Source organism: Cyprinodon variegatus, unplaced genomic scaffold (genome assembly GCF_000732505.1).
Source record: "Cyprinodon variegatus isolate N-32 unplaced genomic scaffold, C_variegatus-1.0 Scaffold403, whole genome shotgun sequence".
Lineage (NCBI taxonomy): Eukaryota > Metazoa > Chordata > Actinopteri > Cyprinodontiformes > Cyprinodontidae > Cyprinodon > Cyprinodon variegatus.
This window is the reverse complement of record NW_015150856.1, coordinates 549,490-567,310: the sequence shown is the minus strand read 5'-3', so window position 1 is coordinate 567,310 and position 17,821 is coordinate 549,490. Positions and strand designations below refer to the sequence as shown.

General features: G+C 37.6%; 2 protein-coding genes across 2 annotated transcripts in view; one reads left to right on the top strand and one right to left on the bottom strand.

The window, feature by feature from the left end:
- The window catches only part of LOC107093015 (snRNA-activating protein complex subunit 1-like), a 7,707-nt gene extending 7,005 nt beyond the window's left edge, over nucleotides 1–702 (top strand). Inside the window, exons 9-10 of the mRNA XM_015387804.1 lie at nucleotides 339–410; nucleotides 500–702. Coding sequence (XP_015243290.1) covers nucleotides 339–410; nucleotides 500–531 — 104 coding nt within the window. The 3' untranslated portion in view covers nucleotides 532–702. The remainder of the gene's footprint in view (nucleotides 1–338; nucleotides 411–499) is intronic.
- Nucleotides 703–1,671: 969 nt separating this feature from the next.
- LOC107093013 (transcription factor IIIB 90 kDa subunit-like) overlaps nucleotides 1,672–17,821 on the bottom strand; it is a 64,849-nt gene continuing 48,699 nt past the window's right edge. The window contains exons 11-19 of the mRNA XM_015387801.1: nucleotides 15,014–15,106; nucleotides 13,483–13,782; nucleotides 12,179–12,240; nucleotides 11,358–11,439; nucleotides 9,687–9,742; nucleotides 8,114–8,385; nucleotides 7,154–7,205; nucleotides 5,481–5,631; nucleotides 1,672–2,371 (exon numbers count right to left, since the gene is read on the bottom strand). Coding sequence (XP_015243287.1) covers nucleotides 2,334–2,371; nucleotides 5,481–5,631; nucleotides 7,154–7,205; nucleotides 8,114–8,385; nucleotides 9,687–9,742; nucleotides 11,358–11,439; nucleotides 12,179–12,240; nucleotides 13,483–13,782; nucleotides 15,014–15,106 — 1,106 coding nt within the window. The 3' untranslated portion in view covers nucleotides 1,672–2,333. The remainder of the gene's footprint in view (nucleotides 2,372–5,480; nucleotides 5,632–7,153; nucleotides 7,206–8,113; nucleotides 8,386–9,686; nucleotides 9,743–11,357; nucleotides 11,440–12,178; nucleotides 12,241–13,482; nucleotides 13,783–15,013; nucleotides 15,107–17,821) is intronic.

The window sequence follows — 17,821 nt, the reverse complement described above, 5'->3', positions numbered from 1 at the left end:
TTTTAGATAACAAAAATAATGCCATTTATGATGTTTTAAAAAATAAGACCTAGGAAAGACTAATTTAAGACATTTTAATACCAATTAAGGCCTTAGTTTTATTTTGAAGAATTCAATGCCTTTTAAGACTTAAGGACCTGCGGGAACCCTGAGTAAGACTCATAAGAACTTATGTGATTAAAAGTAAAAAAAACAGCTTAATGTGACAATATTGAATACTTTCATGACTGAATATTTCATAGTCATCAACTTTCATTTATCAGGGTGGATACTGAAAAGAAAGGACCCTTGATAACTGATCAAAATGTTCTTTAATCCTCTTTGGCTTTTTTCCCAAGGTGATCTCGCTAGAGAAGTTCAAAGGCCAACTTTCATAAACCAGCTTTGTTCCCTGGACCCCTCCTTTGAAGGTGATTCATCATAATGTTCATGTCCTAAACTTTATTATGTTTATACTGTCTGAATTATTTCTCCTTACTTTTACTTTTTTTTGTTACAGAAAAACAGAAAAACGACAAAAAAATCAAGTGAACACTTCAAAGTCTTACCAAAGTTTTATTGTTTTGAAAGTTCAGTTATGCTGAATAAATTTTTTGTACATGAAATGGTCAGGATGCTTTTCTTTTATCTCTATTTGGTAGTTAATGTTGTTTACAATCATCTTAACCATTTATCTTTACATTTTCCCACAAAATAAACTTTTTAACAAAGCTTTCTAACAGTCATGTACAACCGTAAAGTAACATTCTTGCATAACTAAATAGAAAGAGTAGCGTGGGGTTAAGGGTCTTGCTCAGGGACCCAGAGTGGTAGTCTGTGGGAGTGGGGCTTGAACTCAGAATCTGGGTCCCAAGCTTTAAGCCCTAACCACTAGGCTGCCACTCCCCCACATCAGATTTATCACTAGTGATTGGTCGAACAACACAGATGCGTCGTTGTGTGGTCTTCATTAAAGTCTCAGTCTACACAATGCCATGTAAATATGAAATTAAAGTTTATTTCATATTTACTCTTAGTTTATTTACTGTTTTTGGTGTACTTATTGTTTTCAAATTATAATTTAAAAACCTAGTCCTCAATCATCCTCATTTTCAATTTCCCCTCAATTTTTATGTAATGATATATGTTGACATTATTTATTGGCAAATCTAAAACTATCAAAGATATTTTCAAATTAAACATAGATATTAAATAATATAACCTACAATAACTTAAATTCTATCATTGCACTAGGTCATTAAATAGATTCAGTTTAGTCTGTCCAATAAGCTGCCTGTAATGTCTTTAAATGTCCAGCAGGTGTCAGTATTGTGAGAAAGTGTCAACCCAGCATCAATACAGGTTTGCATCGATTGCATTGATTCCTCATTAACCCATCACTATTTATCACTATACTAAATCAAAACTGCCCGTTTGTTGACCACTTCAGGTTCAAAAGCGTTTACTGAATTCGATTTTTGCTATTGGCTCAGCCTGGGTCAGATGTCAGCAGCTCTACCCTAAGCAGCAGGGGTTCACTTAGGGACGGACCAATTAAATGATTTTGATATGAATGAAAATCAGTTCTTTTCAATTTTAAAGGTAAATGCAATAAACTAGATGAAAACATTAAGTACTTAGAGATTTACCTGTGTTAACCCCTATTCTCTGAATAGTTCTCAAAAAAACAAATCCCAAACAAAAATTGTTTTATTTTATCCAGTTAGGGTGTTTAGTGTACAACGTAGACTCATGATCACAATCATTAAACCCATATTAACAATCATATTAAACCCCAAACCTAAAAGGATTGCATTCCTCAATAAACTCCTTTTAGGAAAATAGAATAATGTATTTTCCTCTTCTAATTTTAGAACTTCTGAATGGATACTGTAAGCAACATAGAGCATAAATTAAATTCTATTTTCATTTAAACATGTTAAACATATCAAGAGATGGTTTTATCTTGCTAACAAAGGGAATAACTATCTGAAGAAAAACACATCTTTGTGAGTGAAAAAAATTATAGCTTTAAAACATTACCTGTCAGGAGAAATCACTGAACTGTTTTGTGTGCAATAAAACCTAAGGTCCTAATGAGGTCCTTTAATGTTTTTGACTTGGTTAGCTTTGTTAGAATAAGACCTTCCTTAAGGTTGTGTTCCGCAGGAAAAAGTCCAACCTGAAACAATCCAGTGCACTGCTCAAAAAAGCACTCTGCCACCACCTTATCGCTTGTTCCCATTTCCACCCAACTGGAACAAAGGAGAACAAATCTGAGAACATTTCCTCCAGTGGGATCTACTTTGGAGTCCAGAGCCGGTTGGGAATGAAAAGACGGTTGAAGGATGCTGCTAGTATCCATCGTCGTATTCTCCATCACAACCATAACCTGGAGGGTGAAAGAGGATTTTTTCTTACTTATCGAGTCTATTTGCACATATGAGGTTAGACCTGACATAAGGACAGTGTTAGACATGCAGTGCCTTTTTTTTCTGGAGGAGCCTGTAGAAACTGGAGAGCAAATATTCCATACAATTAAATATAAATGTATGAGCTGGCTTTATAAATGCAGTAGGCCAGACAGGCAGTAAGAGCAACTGCTGGGCATCAACCTGGGAATTGTTTGTGACTGAAGAAACTTCTTGTCTTGAAGAGGAAGAGGCATATCAGAAGCATGGTGCAACAACTTCCAGGGTGAGAATCTTTAAGATGAGAGCCAAAAGAAGAACAGTGAGCTGAAGGTATATGACGGTGATAAGGAGAACGTTTTCTGTTCTTCAGACAAAAAGTGATGGCAGACTTATTTATTTATATATTTTTTTCAAATGAGTTAGATAATCTAATTTCAAAAGTGAAAATTTGGAACACACAACCATCTTGGCTTCAGGTTTGTGGAAGATCATGGGTGAGATCCAGTTTTTGCTCAGAATAAATACTGGGTGTTCAGCTCCCTCCAGCCAAAGCTTCCACTCTTTTAGTTCCTATGTTTTAGCTAAGAGCTCATCATTGATAACTTTTTACTTATTGTTGGTGTGAAAAAGACGTGCTCCTTCTCGCATCATTGTATACCGTCACGCACGGCTGTCACATCCGTTAGAATTTAATTGTCTACAGTGGAAAGGCCTTACACCATGTCACAATTTATGTGTTAATGTGTGGTATTTGTAACACTGGTGATCGTTGGGGAGATGCACATGATGTTGAGGAAAGTGAAGATATTGATTTGGAATTTAAGCTTGCGTTTAGAGAGGTCCTATTGCTATTGCTCATCAATGCAAAGATTTATCAAACTGGGGAATGCCCATGATGATGTCAATCTATGATTAAAGTTTGCATATTATGTTAAATTTCTATTATAAGTATTTTGTAACCGTCATCCATGTCCTAAATCCTAGGTTCACAAATGAAAAAAACATTTCAAGTCTGTCACCTGCTTTTCTACACCTCTTAGCTAAGGCCTGCATGCCCTTTATGATGTCACAAGGGAAAATAACCAGTCCCCCCACCTATCTGAGCCCACTTTCTAGCAGGCGCCATCTTTCTATTCAGATACAGAGCATCCAAACAGACATTGCTTACCTAAGAGCTAAGGTGCTCTGTTAATTTCTGCATCAACCAGGGTCAGACTGGAGGATTTTTTTCAGGCCAGGACATGACTGACTGACACTGATTTTTTAGGTAGTAAAATAAAATAGGGCTGGGATCTGTTTTGCTTTCTGAAACATTAAACAAGCTTTTATCAACCAAAAAGTAAGTTTTTCCTTATGTGTTTGAGTTTAAATTTATTTTTTAAACACACTCAAACTAAGCAAAGGAACAGACTAGATGTAGAGAACAGCGTGGGATCGGTGGTTTTTCTCACAGCTAACGGAGCTCATGAAAGCGGCACAGGTGTTTTGATGAAAACCCAAGTAATACAAATTAGGTTAGTCCGACTATAATTTTTGTTCTGCATTTTGTTCCCAATTCTTTAAGTTTAAATGTGATTATAAGGGAGTTACGTAGAGGAGCTGCTGTCCCGAGCTGAATAAATCTGGTATTTTCTGCATTTGGCCATGTCCTCCTCCAGCACCTTTTTGTTTTTGGCTCTTTGCCTCTTTGCACCGCCTTTTCTCTTCCTTTTATCACATTCGTAGACCGAGTCCATTACTTCTTATCCTCACTCGCACCGCTCGCTAGCTACACACACCACAGCAGCCACTGTTCTGCCAGATCGGCATACCCCCGTCTGACCAGCATACCTATAGTCAATACACACGCACAAGACATTAGATTTGCATTTATCCCTTTAGTTTTGTATGGAAAATAGACTTTAAATTACCTTGATGGGCATGTATCCCTTTAATCGCATACAAAAAAAAAAAAAAAATTAAAGGTCAGATCAACATATGCTGCAAAAAAACAGCCAAAAGTAAGCAATTAGTTTTTTGTACACGACTAAAGGGATAGATGCCCATTGAGGTGGTTTAAAGTGTATTTCTCGTACAAAATTAAAAGGATAACTTAAAGGGATAAACTAAAGAGATAAAACGTGTATCGACTATGAGTATTTTGGTCTGCACCAGACAAACGTCAGACAGGGCGGGTTTTAATTGAAATAAACCAATTGTCTTTCCCGCCTCACATGCTACTGGCCAAAGTGGCCTGGCCTGCCTCTCTGACAGGAGCATCACAACTGCACTGGAAGACTTTACAAAAAAAAAAAAAAAAGAGCGAGACAGAGAGAGATAGACATATGCCAGCAGGCTAATCCCAGGCCGGCGCCTTGGCAATACTCCTGGTTCTCCTTATGGTCAGCCCAGGTATGGCATCAACACGACAAAAGTCTTTATAACAGCCTTCAACTGAGTCCCTACAGACTCAGCTGATGGTAACCTACCTGCAAAACTTTCGAAGGTTTTGAGTGTGTGTGCTGAGCATTTGAAAGACAATTGCCGACACAACATTAGTGCTAACAAATCAGGCTTCATTTAAGAGAGGATTGATACTCTTAGTTACAAGGCTTTAAAGAGCTGGGAGTAACATTGTTGTGTTGAGCTGCTTAGCCTGACAGCCTGTAAACATGTTAGCACTTCAGCTAACGTTTGTGTCCTTGGCTGTCTCCCTAATCTGAGAGGAATTTTCTTGCACAAATTGCAAAAACATGCTCTGGGTGCCTAATTTTTTTTATATAATGTTTTTATTTTAAATGTATCATAATGTGAGAAGTTTGATATGAAGTGAAACTGAATGTCAGAGGAATTCTGATGCAGTCTGACAATCTGTTTTACCATTGTGTTGTAAATAAAGTAATGTTCGCCAGTTTGAGGCCACATTCTGCGTATGCACGCTTTATAAACTACACCCCTCGACATTCAGCTGAATACAACACACTACTCATTTAATGTTTGAGAATTTTGGTTTGGTTCCATTTGCCTTGAAATGACAGTTTTAGTGGAACGGTTAAATATAAATAAATGTTATAATAAGAGAGAAGATGTTTGCATTTCACAACTGACCGTCACCACCAAGCAGCTCCATAGCACTAACACAGGGCTCCTCTTCATCCTCCTCTTCTTCAACATCGTCATAGATCACGGGGCCATGTTCCACAACAACTTCGCTGGGATGGGCTACTTCGGTCACTGTTGGGGAGCTGGTGGCTTCAGTCTGAGGAAATATCGAATTAACAATGTTTATGTGCAGGGAAGCTAATTATTGTGTTACTATTTTTAATTAAGATTTGTAGCACACCATTAGGGTGATTTTTAAGAATAGACCGAAAAACTGCACCTCCCAGCATTTATTGCAAGTCTGACATTACAGCATGAGGACAGAACATTTCAGGTTTATTTAAAATGGAAAATTCTGACCCTCACTACCCCAAGATACAATTCAAAGATGTGCTCTATCAGCAACATTAGAAAGATGGAATGTCATGAAAAGACTTTTTTAATTATCGTCAAAAAATAAAACTTGTGTATAACATCTAATGACCCCTCCCCCCTGTCCTCAATTTTACAAGGACCCCGACACACTGGGCTGTTCAGCCATTCTTCATGGACATTTTTAACACCTGAGAGGAGACATGCCATGTGCCAGCCTGCTCCAAGACATTCACCATCATCCCTGACTTGGAAAAAAAAAAAAAACAAGGACAACAGATTACCCCTAAGATCATTTGCCCAAACCTCTACTACATACTGCAGTTTCTGGACTTCCCAGGATCCTTTACCATGATCATATTAATGGATTAAAGATCTGCGTTCTGCAGCAGCAGCAGCATCATCACCACAGTCCTGTTGCAGGACAAGCTCTCCCTACTGAACATGCCCCACTTCACCTGCAGGTGGATTTCAGACTTCCTGATGGACAAGAAGCAGCTGGGAAAATGGATCTCTGAGTCCAGGAGCACAAGAACTGGTCCCTGTTCTGCTGCTGTTGGCACACCAATCCATTGGAGCAACACTATGAGACTACATGGCACCAGACACCATCACTGAACAAGGAAAGTTTCACACTAGACTTCAAGCAACAGAAATCTGTGCCTCTCTGGTCTTCCTCAAGACTCTGGGACCTCGATCTCCAAATAAATTCTGTTTACTCTCAAAGGTCACTGCATGTAAATATTCTACTATGACAGTATGACTTTCCAGAATATCTGTCAAAGAAAATTGTACTTGTCAGCAGTTAAAAATTTTTTTTTAGAGGAACCTGTATTATTTGTAAAAACAGAAGGCAAACTGTCAATGATGGATAATTCTGTAACTGTGTCTTATTGCAAAACATATTTATCTTAACTCAAAGCATTTTATTTTTTAGAGTGTCCATCATTGTTGTACCGTAATATCAAGAAAAAAATATGGAAAACCTTTTCTACTGAAGAAGAAGGGGAAGGTAAAAGGGATTCACTGTCACTGCAGTTTTTCAGCATAGGTGAAGGAGTTTTTTCCCCCTCACCAACAGGGCTGGGCTTTTTCACTCTACATAATGGGACAAATTGAGCTACACAATCAATCTGGCTCATTCCAGGTGAACAAAGACCCATATTCTGGCAAAAGCTCTGTTGAGGAAATGGGATTGTCCGATCATCAAAATGTGTTCTAGTCCTTCAATTTGTTGTAGGGAAATGGTTTAATAACGAGCTGCCTTGTTAAAGTAAAGCTGAAGAGTAAATGAACAGTAAACTCACCTTCTCAACAGCCAGTTTCTTGTTGGGCTGTTTGGAAATGAATGGCTGCAATCTGTAACAAAAGCAAATATTTGTTTGCGTTTCTTTAGAACTGCTCATCCAGCTACCTCTCCCATTATTCTACATTACAGTTGTGTGCACTGACTTCCCACTGTAACACTTAAGACTGAATGAGGATGCCGTGGGTCTAGCTGGTCAGCGTCTCCCATTTTCCGACACTTGGGGCCATGAGCATTGCTCTATGGACTGTAAATCAGCATATTAGACAGTCATCATGGGCAGGAAATCTTTCTGATCACTCTAATTCACCCATTAATAATGTCCTCTTGTAATGCCAGTTCATCTATTCTGCTGCATTATGCACAAGTGGAACAATGGTATTGTATTGTATTGTTTAGATTAATCAGTCTGACTGGCTCAGATCATCTCAGGTAAACATCACCCGGATGATCAAGGGGAAGACAAATGTCAATATTCTAAATATTTACAGGATGCCGATGTAAGATTCAAGTCTGCTTATAGGTCTCCTCATATTCTTTAGACAAGCCCTTATGTATAATTATACTCAGCAGCACAACCATAAATAACTTTGAGGATTATTATACTTTAGACGTCATTCTCTTTAATGTTAACCTGTAGCATAACAATTCTTTACCAAAACCATTTCACACACTGAATCAACACACTCATAATTAAAACAGGCAAGTTTGCCAATTATAAAACCCCATTCAATTCTGAGAGGGTTTTAACCCCAAGCTCTAACGTCAGGGCTCCAACATGGTGGTGATGCAGGGATTGAGGATGTGAACGATGCACTGACCACTCAGTCCTAGATGTGGCCTTTAAGGTTTGAGTTGCAGCCTGTAGAACTTCGCTGCATGTCGTCCCTCTTTCTACAATCCCATTTCCTGTGTCTACCGTCCAACCAAAAAAAAAAAAACATTGATTACCACATCCTACCGTTTTCCAAGAGTGCTTAGTGGCGTGCTAAGGCTCAGTGGGGTTCGGGTGGGAGCAGGCCTTCGGTTGGAGCCAGCTGTTCTGGTGGCTGACTGCTTCAGCTTTGGTGACTCTGCCTCACTAGCTTGGCTGGGGCTAGGCTTTACATTAAGGTCCTTTAACACATCATAGTTGATCTTGGTTGATATTTTCTTCTGCTCCAACATCTTTTCAATGGCCTCATCAGCTGTTTTGGCTCTAATGGTGGTGTTCCTTCTTGATTGACTTCTTGGCTGTTTTAAACATAGAGGATGTACACAATGAAGTAAAACGTCACATCGTGTGAAACGTTATAACAATCAATACTAATGAAAAAAACTTGTCTAAAAGACGTGTAAAGTTAAACAAATAGCAGATATGTGGAAATTAAACATTTTCCCATTTTGATATGTAATATCCACAAACATGTATATATCTTAGAAAGTTTTAAACTTTAAAACAATAATTAATGGTTTTTAGAAGCGTTTACAAACAAAAATATCTTATGGTCCTGTTTTTTTTTTTGTTTTTTTTCCACTAATCTCGTCTATAGTATTTATCACAAAAAAAAACTAGTGCAACAGACTGGATTAATTCAGTTTCCGTTGTTTTTTTACAAAAGGTTTGACCTTTAATTTCAAATTTATCCTATTTTTTTTGCCACTTTGGGACTTTGAATGTTAAATGAAATATAAAAATATAAGAGCAATATTTTTAAATATGTCAAGCATTCATGCCATCCATCTTTTTTTTTAATCTTTGGAGCAAAGGCTCCTGTATGCAAGAGCATACAGGTAACATGTACATTTGGGTAGCAACATCAGAGCAAGGGACTTGGAAAAAAAGTCAACAAGCACTAAAACTAGTTTCTTTGAGCCTCTGGAAATTATTGAGTAGAAAAGAATTGTTCATAAAATGAAGGACGATCATCATCACTAGGTAATAAAGCAATGTCTGGATGCTTCTTCAGACTAGAGGTAATACTAACTGCTAAAGGAAGTCATTTCTGCCCACGGCTCTCAGTATCCAGAGCAACTCTTTGAAAATCCGCTACACTATAATACTGGGTTAGTTATGCTGCTATAGGCTTAGACTTCTGGAGGACATGGGGACCCCTTTTACATCATTCTGCTTTATTCAGAATCAAAAGGACGTGTTCTTTGTTTGGCATATCCTTTTACTGAGAGCCTTCGGGATTTATCCCGTTAAAGTGTTTATCAAAATGAGACCTCATTTTTAAAGTACTTTAAACTATTACATATTTTATCACCATCTTTGTCGCGATGGTTACCTTAAATCAGCAGGCACAATTAAAAGTGTCCTAAAGTGTAAGGATAATTCGTTTGAAGTCATGCAGACCTGTCTTTCAAACTAGAAGACCATAGTGAGCATTTGGGTTTTTGAGATTTGAAAAGAATGTCAAATTTTAAAATGAATCTGAGATTATGTAAAACCAATCACTTTTTCTTTTTTTTTTTCTTCGTCACATTTTCAACTGATCATCTAGTTGTATTTTTCAAAACGCAAACAAGATTTTCCGGTTGACTGCCTTTACCTTTTTTTCTTTATAGATCCCAAGTTCCTTTTCTTTTTGTATCTTGGCTTCTTTTTCTGCAAACAAGAAAAAGATTAAGCATGAAAACCTTTAAACCAGGAATGGCCGACCAGTTCGGCACCAGGAGCCAGAATAAATCCCAGCAGAAGTTCAAAGGGCTGCACAACAAATAATAACATATTTATATCAGTTTGTCCTCTTCCTAAACTGCATAAACAGCTTCAGCCACAAAATGTTCTCATGGTAATGAGGTAAGGCAGTTCCTCCATTCTTGATCTCTGACCAATCTTTTTAAGGACGGTGTGCTCTTGTTATTCGAGAACCTGGTGAATCATAAAATCTTCCGTTCACATCATTTCAGATATCAGAAGGTGCCTGTCTTTATTTGGAAAAATGTTCCTTCCTTTCCGTTGCTTGGCCAAGTGACTGGATAAGATGAGAGGCTGGAGGAGGATTTAAATGGAAGAGTGAGCAGATTGTATCAGGATATCCAGATAATCACTTAGCCATACTAGGAAAGCATAGGAGGAGGAATCAGGATTTGTATTGTCGGACATCTCCTGGCAACATGCAGTTAAGAGGATACATTCAATTTTGATAAACATAAGACAGTTTGCTCCAGTTTAAGGCTTCATCTGTCTAAAAGCAGGCTTGCCAGAATTTATCCAAATCTCGATCATACTTGCTCCCGATTTTTTCAGGCTCCAGCTACCCTTCATGTGTTCTGGGGTTGCCCAAAACTGGCACATTTCTGGTCCTCAATTTTTGATACTTTTTCTCACATCTGTGACAAACTGATCGTGAAATTTCCATATTTATTTTGGCTCCACTGAGATTGTAATATCTGGTGCACAACCTGATGCAAATGCATTTTCATCTTTGTTGGCCGGACGTCTTATTTGCTTAATTGGAAGTCAGATATGCCTCCCACACACACACACAGCACTGGATTGAGGATGTAATGGCAGACTTGAAACTTGACAAGTTGAAAAACACATGACAGAGATTCTATATGGTCTGGCGGCCATTTCTTAATTATTTTAACTCACAATTCCCTATTGGGAAGACTGGTACATAAGTGCTTCACAGGCTCTGTAACGTTGTATGGAAATTTGCTCTGTCAGTGCTCATGATTTAAAATAACAAAACAGGCCCAAATTCAGTAATAACCTTGAGGCGAGGTTCAATATCTATAAACCAAGATAGTTTGGGGGCATGAATAGCAGAAGATTTAAACAAAAGGAAAGCAAGCAGGTGTAATCTGAGTGTACAAGAAAGTGTTTTCCTACCATTCAAAGGCTATTAATAAATTATCAATTCTGTTTTAAATAGTGTTTCAAAAAGTGTTTCAACACAGTTGTTTCTTTGCAAGTTCTTAGATTAATAGTTATTAATTCATCTAGATTTTTATAACACTAAATAAATTATATCCATTTTTAATTTGTGTCACTGTGTGTATTCTCATAAAGATTTGTCCTTATATAACCTGCTGGATATAGTGAGTTCACCTTTCAATGGAACCATCTAAATTCTCCAAAATATGATCCATTACCAGGACTTTCTTCCTGTTTCTTCCGGAAGAAATTCAACCCCCGTTGAGTGTGTGTGATTTATTTTAAGAATAATCATGACTTTCACATAAGATGTGAAAACCAAAAGAGCAACAAATACCTTTTTGTTCTTTTAGGTAATCTGAGTTTTCTGCCATCCAGAGCGCAGTCTTGATTTTGACTTCATTGTCACTCAGCAGATACTGAAAAGATCAAGAAGCAAAACAGAACAGGAAATATAACAAGTTAGTAATTATGGTAATAAAACACAAAGATCTTTTTTTAAATTTAACAGTTTTAAGAGGCCTGGTGATCCGTGTTCTACAGAAACCACTTAATGTGTACAGAGTCATAAAGGGCCAGCGGTACTGATCTTTAAACTAGAAGAGTCAGAGGGGCTTAATTGCATGGGCCAGATCTTCAAAATATTTTATTATATTAAAGCATGTGGAAAATAATACTAAACTGCACACTCTGTGTTAACACTAGGTGCAGGATATCAAATGTAAATACTTCCCACCTACAAAAAAAAAAACTGATTTGCAGGCTTAGTTTTTGCATCTAGATTTAGAATATTGCAAACTAAAGTGCAATAATGTCTTTTTGCATCGTGGCTTTAAAGGTTGCATTGGTACAATGACGGAATATAAAGACACAATCATGTGAATATATTTCTGTCAAAGTAACAATAGCAGAATAATAATAGTGGGAAAAATACGCCTCCACAGGGCGGCTCAGATTACCCATAATTAAACCAAAAAGAAAAAAACCCTGCCATGACTGACATGAAATATTAGGCGGCATATGTGGACATTTTTATTATTTATAGTTAATTACTTAATATTTATAACAATTTTCTTATGAATGTAAAGAAGTACAAGTGATTTGATTCCATTTTAGATGGAGCATTGATCTGAACAGAGGTCAGAGGAAGGTACGTACGAAATCTATCTCACTGTCATCTATGCCACTCAGGTCCAGCTCCCCATTGTCAGTGATGTCATCTGTCATGAAAACAATTATCACAATTATTAAAGATCAAGATTAGAGAAGACCCAAATAGAGAAAAATAAAATGCAAAATTCTGACAATTAGTTATTTATACCACAATTTGGGTAAATACTTCATTCTGACTGGCAGCTGGATGTGTGTTAAAAAGTGATATGAGACACCTAACAAAGAAGTTCTGGTCCAATCATTATATCAAATTATTGCCCTAGCTCCAAATGATCTCATTGGGCATAATCCCTTACATAATTTCCACTGGATTTTATTTCCAAATAAAAATCCAGAGAACAACTTCTTTGACTTTACTTGCATTTAAAAAAAATAACTTTTTCCTGATAAAATTCTCAACTATTTGATTTGCTGAAACATTTTCAATGTGCACTGAAAACAAATGTCCACACCTTTATCTGTGTAAAGTTGTTATATATTGGATATTGGAAGAGGAAACACTTTGTTATACATGCTGTTTTAGAGCAAACCAAATGTACTTTAGTGGCTGATATGTCAGGTAAGTATGATGGTCAAGCAAGGACTGAGGTGTTTTAAGCTTCAGAAAATTGACCAGAAACTAGCAAAACCTTGTAAAATTGGGCCATCAGTGTTAAACAACATGAGGTGATGATGGTTGAAAAAGGTTTGCAGCAATGGGCCGCAGGGTCTCTGTGGATTGAGAATCCGATAAATAAAATTAAAACATGTTAATTGTGAACAATATATGCTTGCCAATACCATAATTACCCCCATCACCACTACGGGCCACTCAATCCACAACAATGATACAAGCAAACTACTCACAAACACTATGGCATGCTCTATACACTAAAAACAGGGATTTAATAAAAAAAATAACATCTCTCCAAATCCCAGACTGCTTAGAATGTCAATATTTTCCTCCTTATTTACAACAAACTGAAAATCCGGTCAGAGTCCTGATAAGGAGCAAGTGTACAAGCTTTTTTTAGACAAATTCTAACAGTTTGTCCAGAAGTTCTATAGTTATATGACCTTATTGACAGAGTTATTTTTTTTACACAACGTGTTGTGAATTGGCGCTACATATCTAAACAGAATTGGATTATTCTATTACGCAACTGCAAGACAGGAAAACCAGAAGGGCAGATGACAGACAATAAACCTGGGAAAGTGGAACTTTAAAATCTGAGTAATATTTCCAGGAACTTAGCATAACTACTTAAGAACATTTCCTTGGTTAATATGGATTTTTTTCCCCCACATACCTTTCTCCACATCATCTACGGCACAGTTGCTAATGGACTCCGAGAGACCCAGAGTGGCTGATGAGGACATTCTTCCCAGTATGGAAGCCAGTGTGGGGCCTTTTCGCTTTGGAATATTCTCATTCTCCTGTTGGTTCTCATCTTCCTCTGAACCTTCCTTCTCAAGTTTTATTAGAGCTTCCAGGGTGATTTCATGGAGTTCCTTGCCGAAGTGCTTAGCCACAGCCAGGAGCTCATTGCTCTCGGTCATTTCCTCCGTCCCCTTAGATGATGTCGAGTTCAAGGCATCACTTAGACACTCTGAGGAGAGAAAAACATGATGGGTGTTAGGAAGATGAGATGAATTTAAAGAAGCTTATCTAATTAACAGTTTATGTAACACCAACTGCTTCAATTCTTGTGCAGATTTTATCTTGAGCTTGGAAGCTTCACTGCGAAAACGATCTAGAATTAAGTAAACATTTCTTAAAGTAAGCGTATTTACCCTTAATCTGAGTAGGTAAATAAGATGATCTGCCAATGGTATGAGTATTTTTACTCTTAAAATAAGAATTAGATTATATGCACTTGAAATAAGACAATGCTTGTTTTTTCTTATTTTAAATTTGAATTTTCTTGTTCCATTAGCAAGGCCTCTCGCTTACTTCCTCAATACTTTTTCCAATGTTGATATCAGAACTAGAAAAAGCTTGTACTAAGTTGTGTTTTAACAGAGCCAGAAATTGACTTTGTGGCAAGGCAACACATAGCTGACATAAATACATTTGAAAATAAAGAGAGTGGAAAAAACTAATGGTAGTTGTATAGTCAAATAGATGGAAGCCTGATGCCCGGCAGAAGTGGTTGATGGTTTTCTATTGTTTTTGATCAGCAGCCTTCAAATGGATGTGAAATATATAATAGTGACCTTAGAAGGCAGAACAGATCCCAGCCCTATTTTATTTTATTACCTGAGAAATAAAATATTTTCATAAACCTTTTGCAATGCACTAAAAGGCCACTAGGGGTATGAGTACCCCCTGTTAGGATTTACTAATCTAAAAAACAGACAACATGCTGTGGTCGGTGTTTATCTCATACCAGTGATCGATTTGTCTCCATGAGTTATTACCTTCTTTTTGAGTTAACAGCTTAAATACAGAGAAATCCTATGTTTTCTGGTTAATTAGTGGGTGAGCTGTGATTTTAGGAATGGGAGTGTGATTTAAATGAACCACAACTGACTGTGGGCTGTTTGCAGAGTGTCTGGTCTTATGACCAGACAGACAATCGTACCACATGGTTGCTATTTTGAATAAGATTGCAAATACTAGTTTTATCACTCTGAACTTTTATTTTAATTTTTAAATTCACTTTATAATATTTACCAGGTCTAGTAGTGAAAATTGATTAAGTTATAGTAACATTTCCAAAAAAAGTAAAAAAAAAAAAAAGAAAAAAAAAGAAAATGAACTTTTTGGGAATGAGTATGACCTGGATGACTGAGAATCTTCCCCAGCATATAGTAACGATGCATTCTTATTTCACCCACCTTCCTTTGTATAAGCAGCATAAACTCCTCTCAGTTTGGGTCTACAGCTCTCCAGCTCTAAATCGATTTCATCCTGGTACCCATGGATTTCATCTGTTTCACAGGTAAAAGAAGAGGAAAAACAAAAAAAGAAATTATCCCAATAACAAAAGGAAGTACGTTATTTATATAGGACTTTTCTTAGAGAGCAGCAGGCTTCACAGTAAGACTACAGTTAAACAGAATTAAAAAAATACATAAAATCTAAATAAAACAAATTGAAGTCATACTAGAAATTACGTTTATGAATAAGATTCATCAGCAGTCTTTGAAAAAGAAGCTGATTAATCAGTCAATTCATTTTATTGATTTCAGATAATAAAGTTAAAAATCTTGATGTTATTTTTGATCGGGACCTGTCATTTAAATCCCATATCCAAGAGATTTCTAGAATTTCCTTCTTTCATCTGTTGAATATTATTCAGGGGTGATGCTGAGAAACTAGTCCATGCATTTGTATTTCAAGGCTGGAATATTGTAATTCTTTACCATCAGGAAGTCCACAAATGTAGTTACAAGCCTTCAGCTGATCCAAAATGCTGCAGCCAGAAAATTGTTTTAATGAAAATTAAAAAGAGAGATCATATGTCTCCTATCCTGGCTTCTCTTCATTGGCTTCCTGTTAAATCCAGAATAGAATTTAAAATCCTCCTTCTCACATATAAAGCCTTAAATGGCCAAGCTCCATCTTATATCAGAGATCTGATTGTTCCTTATGTTCCTAACAGAGCACTTCGCTCTCAATCTGCAGGTTTACTAGTGGTTCCTAGAATTTCTAAAAGTAGAATGGGAGGCAGATCTTTTAGTTTTCAGGCTCCTCTCCTGTGGAACCAACTACCAGTTTTAGTCTGAGGCAGACACCCTGTCTACTTTTATGGATAGGCTTAAAACTTTCCTTTTTGATAAAGCTTATAGTTAGAGTGGATCAGCTTATGCAGCGATATCTTTATAGTTATGCTGCTACAGGCTACAGGACATAGGGACCCCTATTTCATCATTCTGCTTAATTCTATCTCCTACTCTGCAGAATATGTTAGTTCAATCTCTAATGTTCTGCTCTCTCTGCATTTTCTCATAGTACTTTCACATCGTCTGTTTCTGTTTGGCTGTGACTCCATCCTGGAGAGAAATATCAGCTGTGCTGCTTCCATCAACACCCTTGTTTATAAATGCTGGAGATCGGACTGTTTTTCAGTGTAGTCCTATTGTAAATAAATATCCCGATGGGGAAATTCACTCTCTGCATTCACTCTCTCGCTGCCATTGTGTGGCACCAGGGGGGCTGTGTGGGGTTAAGGGTCAGCTCAGGAACCCAGAGTTCAGGCAGTGGGGATTGAACTGGGTACTTGTATATATACTCCAATATAAAGTACAGACCAAAAGTTTGGACACACCTTCTCATTCAAAGAACTATGAACTATGACTATGAAAATTAAAGATTCACAATGAAGGCATCAACACTATGAATTAACACATGTGGAATTATATACTTAACAAAACAATTGTAAAACAATTGAAAATATATCTTATATTCTAGGTTCTTCAAAGTAGCCACCTTTTGCTTTGATGACTGCTTTGCACATGCTTGGCATTATCTTGATGAGCTTCAAGAGGTAGTCAACTGAAATGGTCTTCCAACAGTCTTAAAGGAGTTCCCAGAGATGCTTAGCACTCGTTGGCCCTTTTGCCTTCACTCTGCGGTCCAGCTCACCCCAAAGCATCTCGATTGGGTTCAGGTCCAGTGATTGTGGAGGCCAGTTCATCTGGCGCAGCACCCCATCAATAACATTCTTTGTCAACTAGCCTGTGTTTGGGGTCATTGTCTTGTTGAAAGATAAATGATGGTCCAACTAAACGCAAACCGGATGGAATAGCATGCTGATGCAAGATGCTGTGGTAGCCATGCTGGTTCAGTATGCCTTCAATTTTGAATAAATCCCCAACAATGTCAACAGCAAAGCACCCACACACCATCACACCTCCTCCTCCATGCTTCACGGTGGGAACCAGGCATGTAGAGTCCATCTGATCACCTTTTCTGCGTCGGACAAAGACATGATGGTTGGAACCAACAATCTTAAATTTGGACTCATTAGACCAAAGCACAGATTTCCATGGGTCTAATGTCCGTTCCTGGTGTTATTTAGCCCAATAAAGTCTCTTCTGCTTGTTGCAGGTCCTTAGCAGTGGTTTCCTAGCAGCTACTCTACCATGAAGGCCTGATTCACACAGTCTCCTCTTAACAGTTGTTCTAGAGATGTGTCTGCTGCTAGAACTATGTGTGTCATTGACCTGGTCTCTATTCTGAGCTGCTGTTAACCTGCTCTTTCTGAGGCTGGTGACTCACATGAACTTATCCTCCGCAGCAGAGATGACTCTTTGTCTCCTTTCCTTGGGCGGTCATCATGTGAGCCAGTTTATCCACCCTACTCCTGCACAACACAACTGATGGTCCCAACCCCATTTATAAGGCAAGAAATCCAACTTATTAAACCTGAAAGGGGACACCTTTGAAGTGAAAACCATTTCAGTTGACGAACTCTTGAAGCCCATCAAGCCAATAGTGTGCGAAGCAGTAATCAAAGCAAAAGGTTGCTACTTTGAAGAACCAGGAATATTAGACAAGATATGATGTACAACACAAAGTGCGTGATTTTGAACATTGAACAATTTTGAAATGGGATTTTTTCCTATATCACCCAACTTGTCTGGTGTGTTACGCCTAGCCTGGGTGCCATTCCGAAATTAGTCCCGCCCACAAGGTTTGAG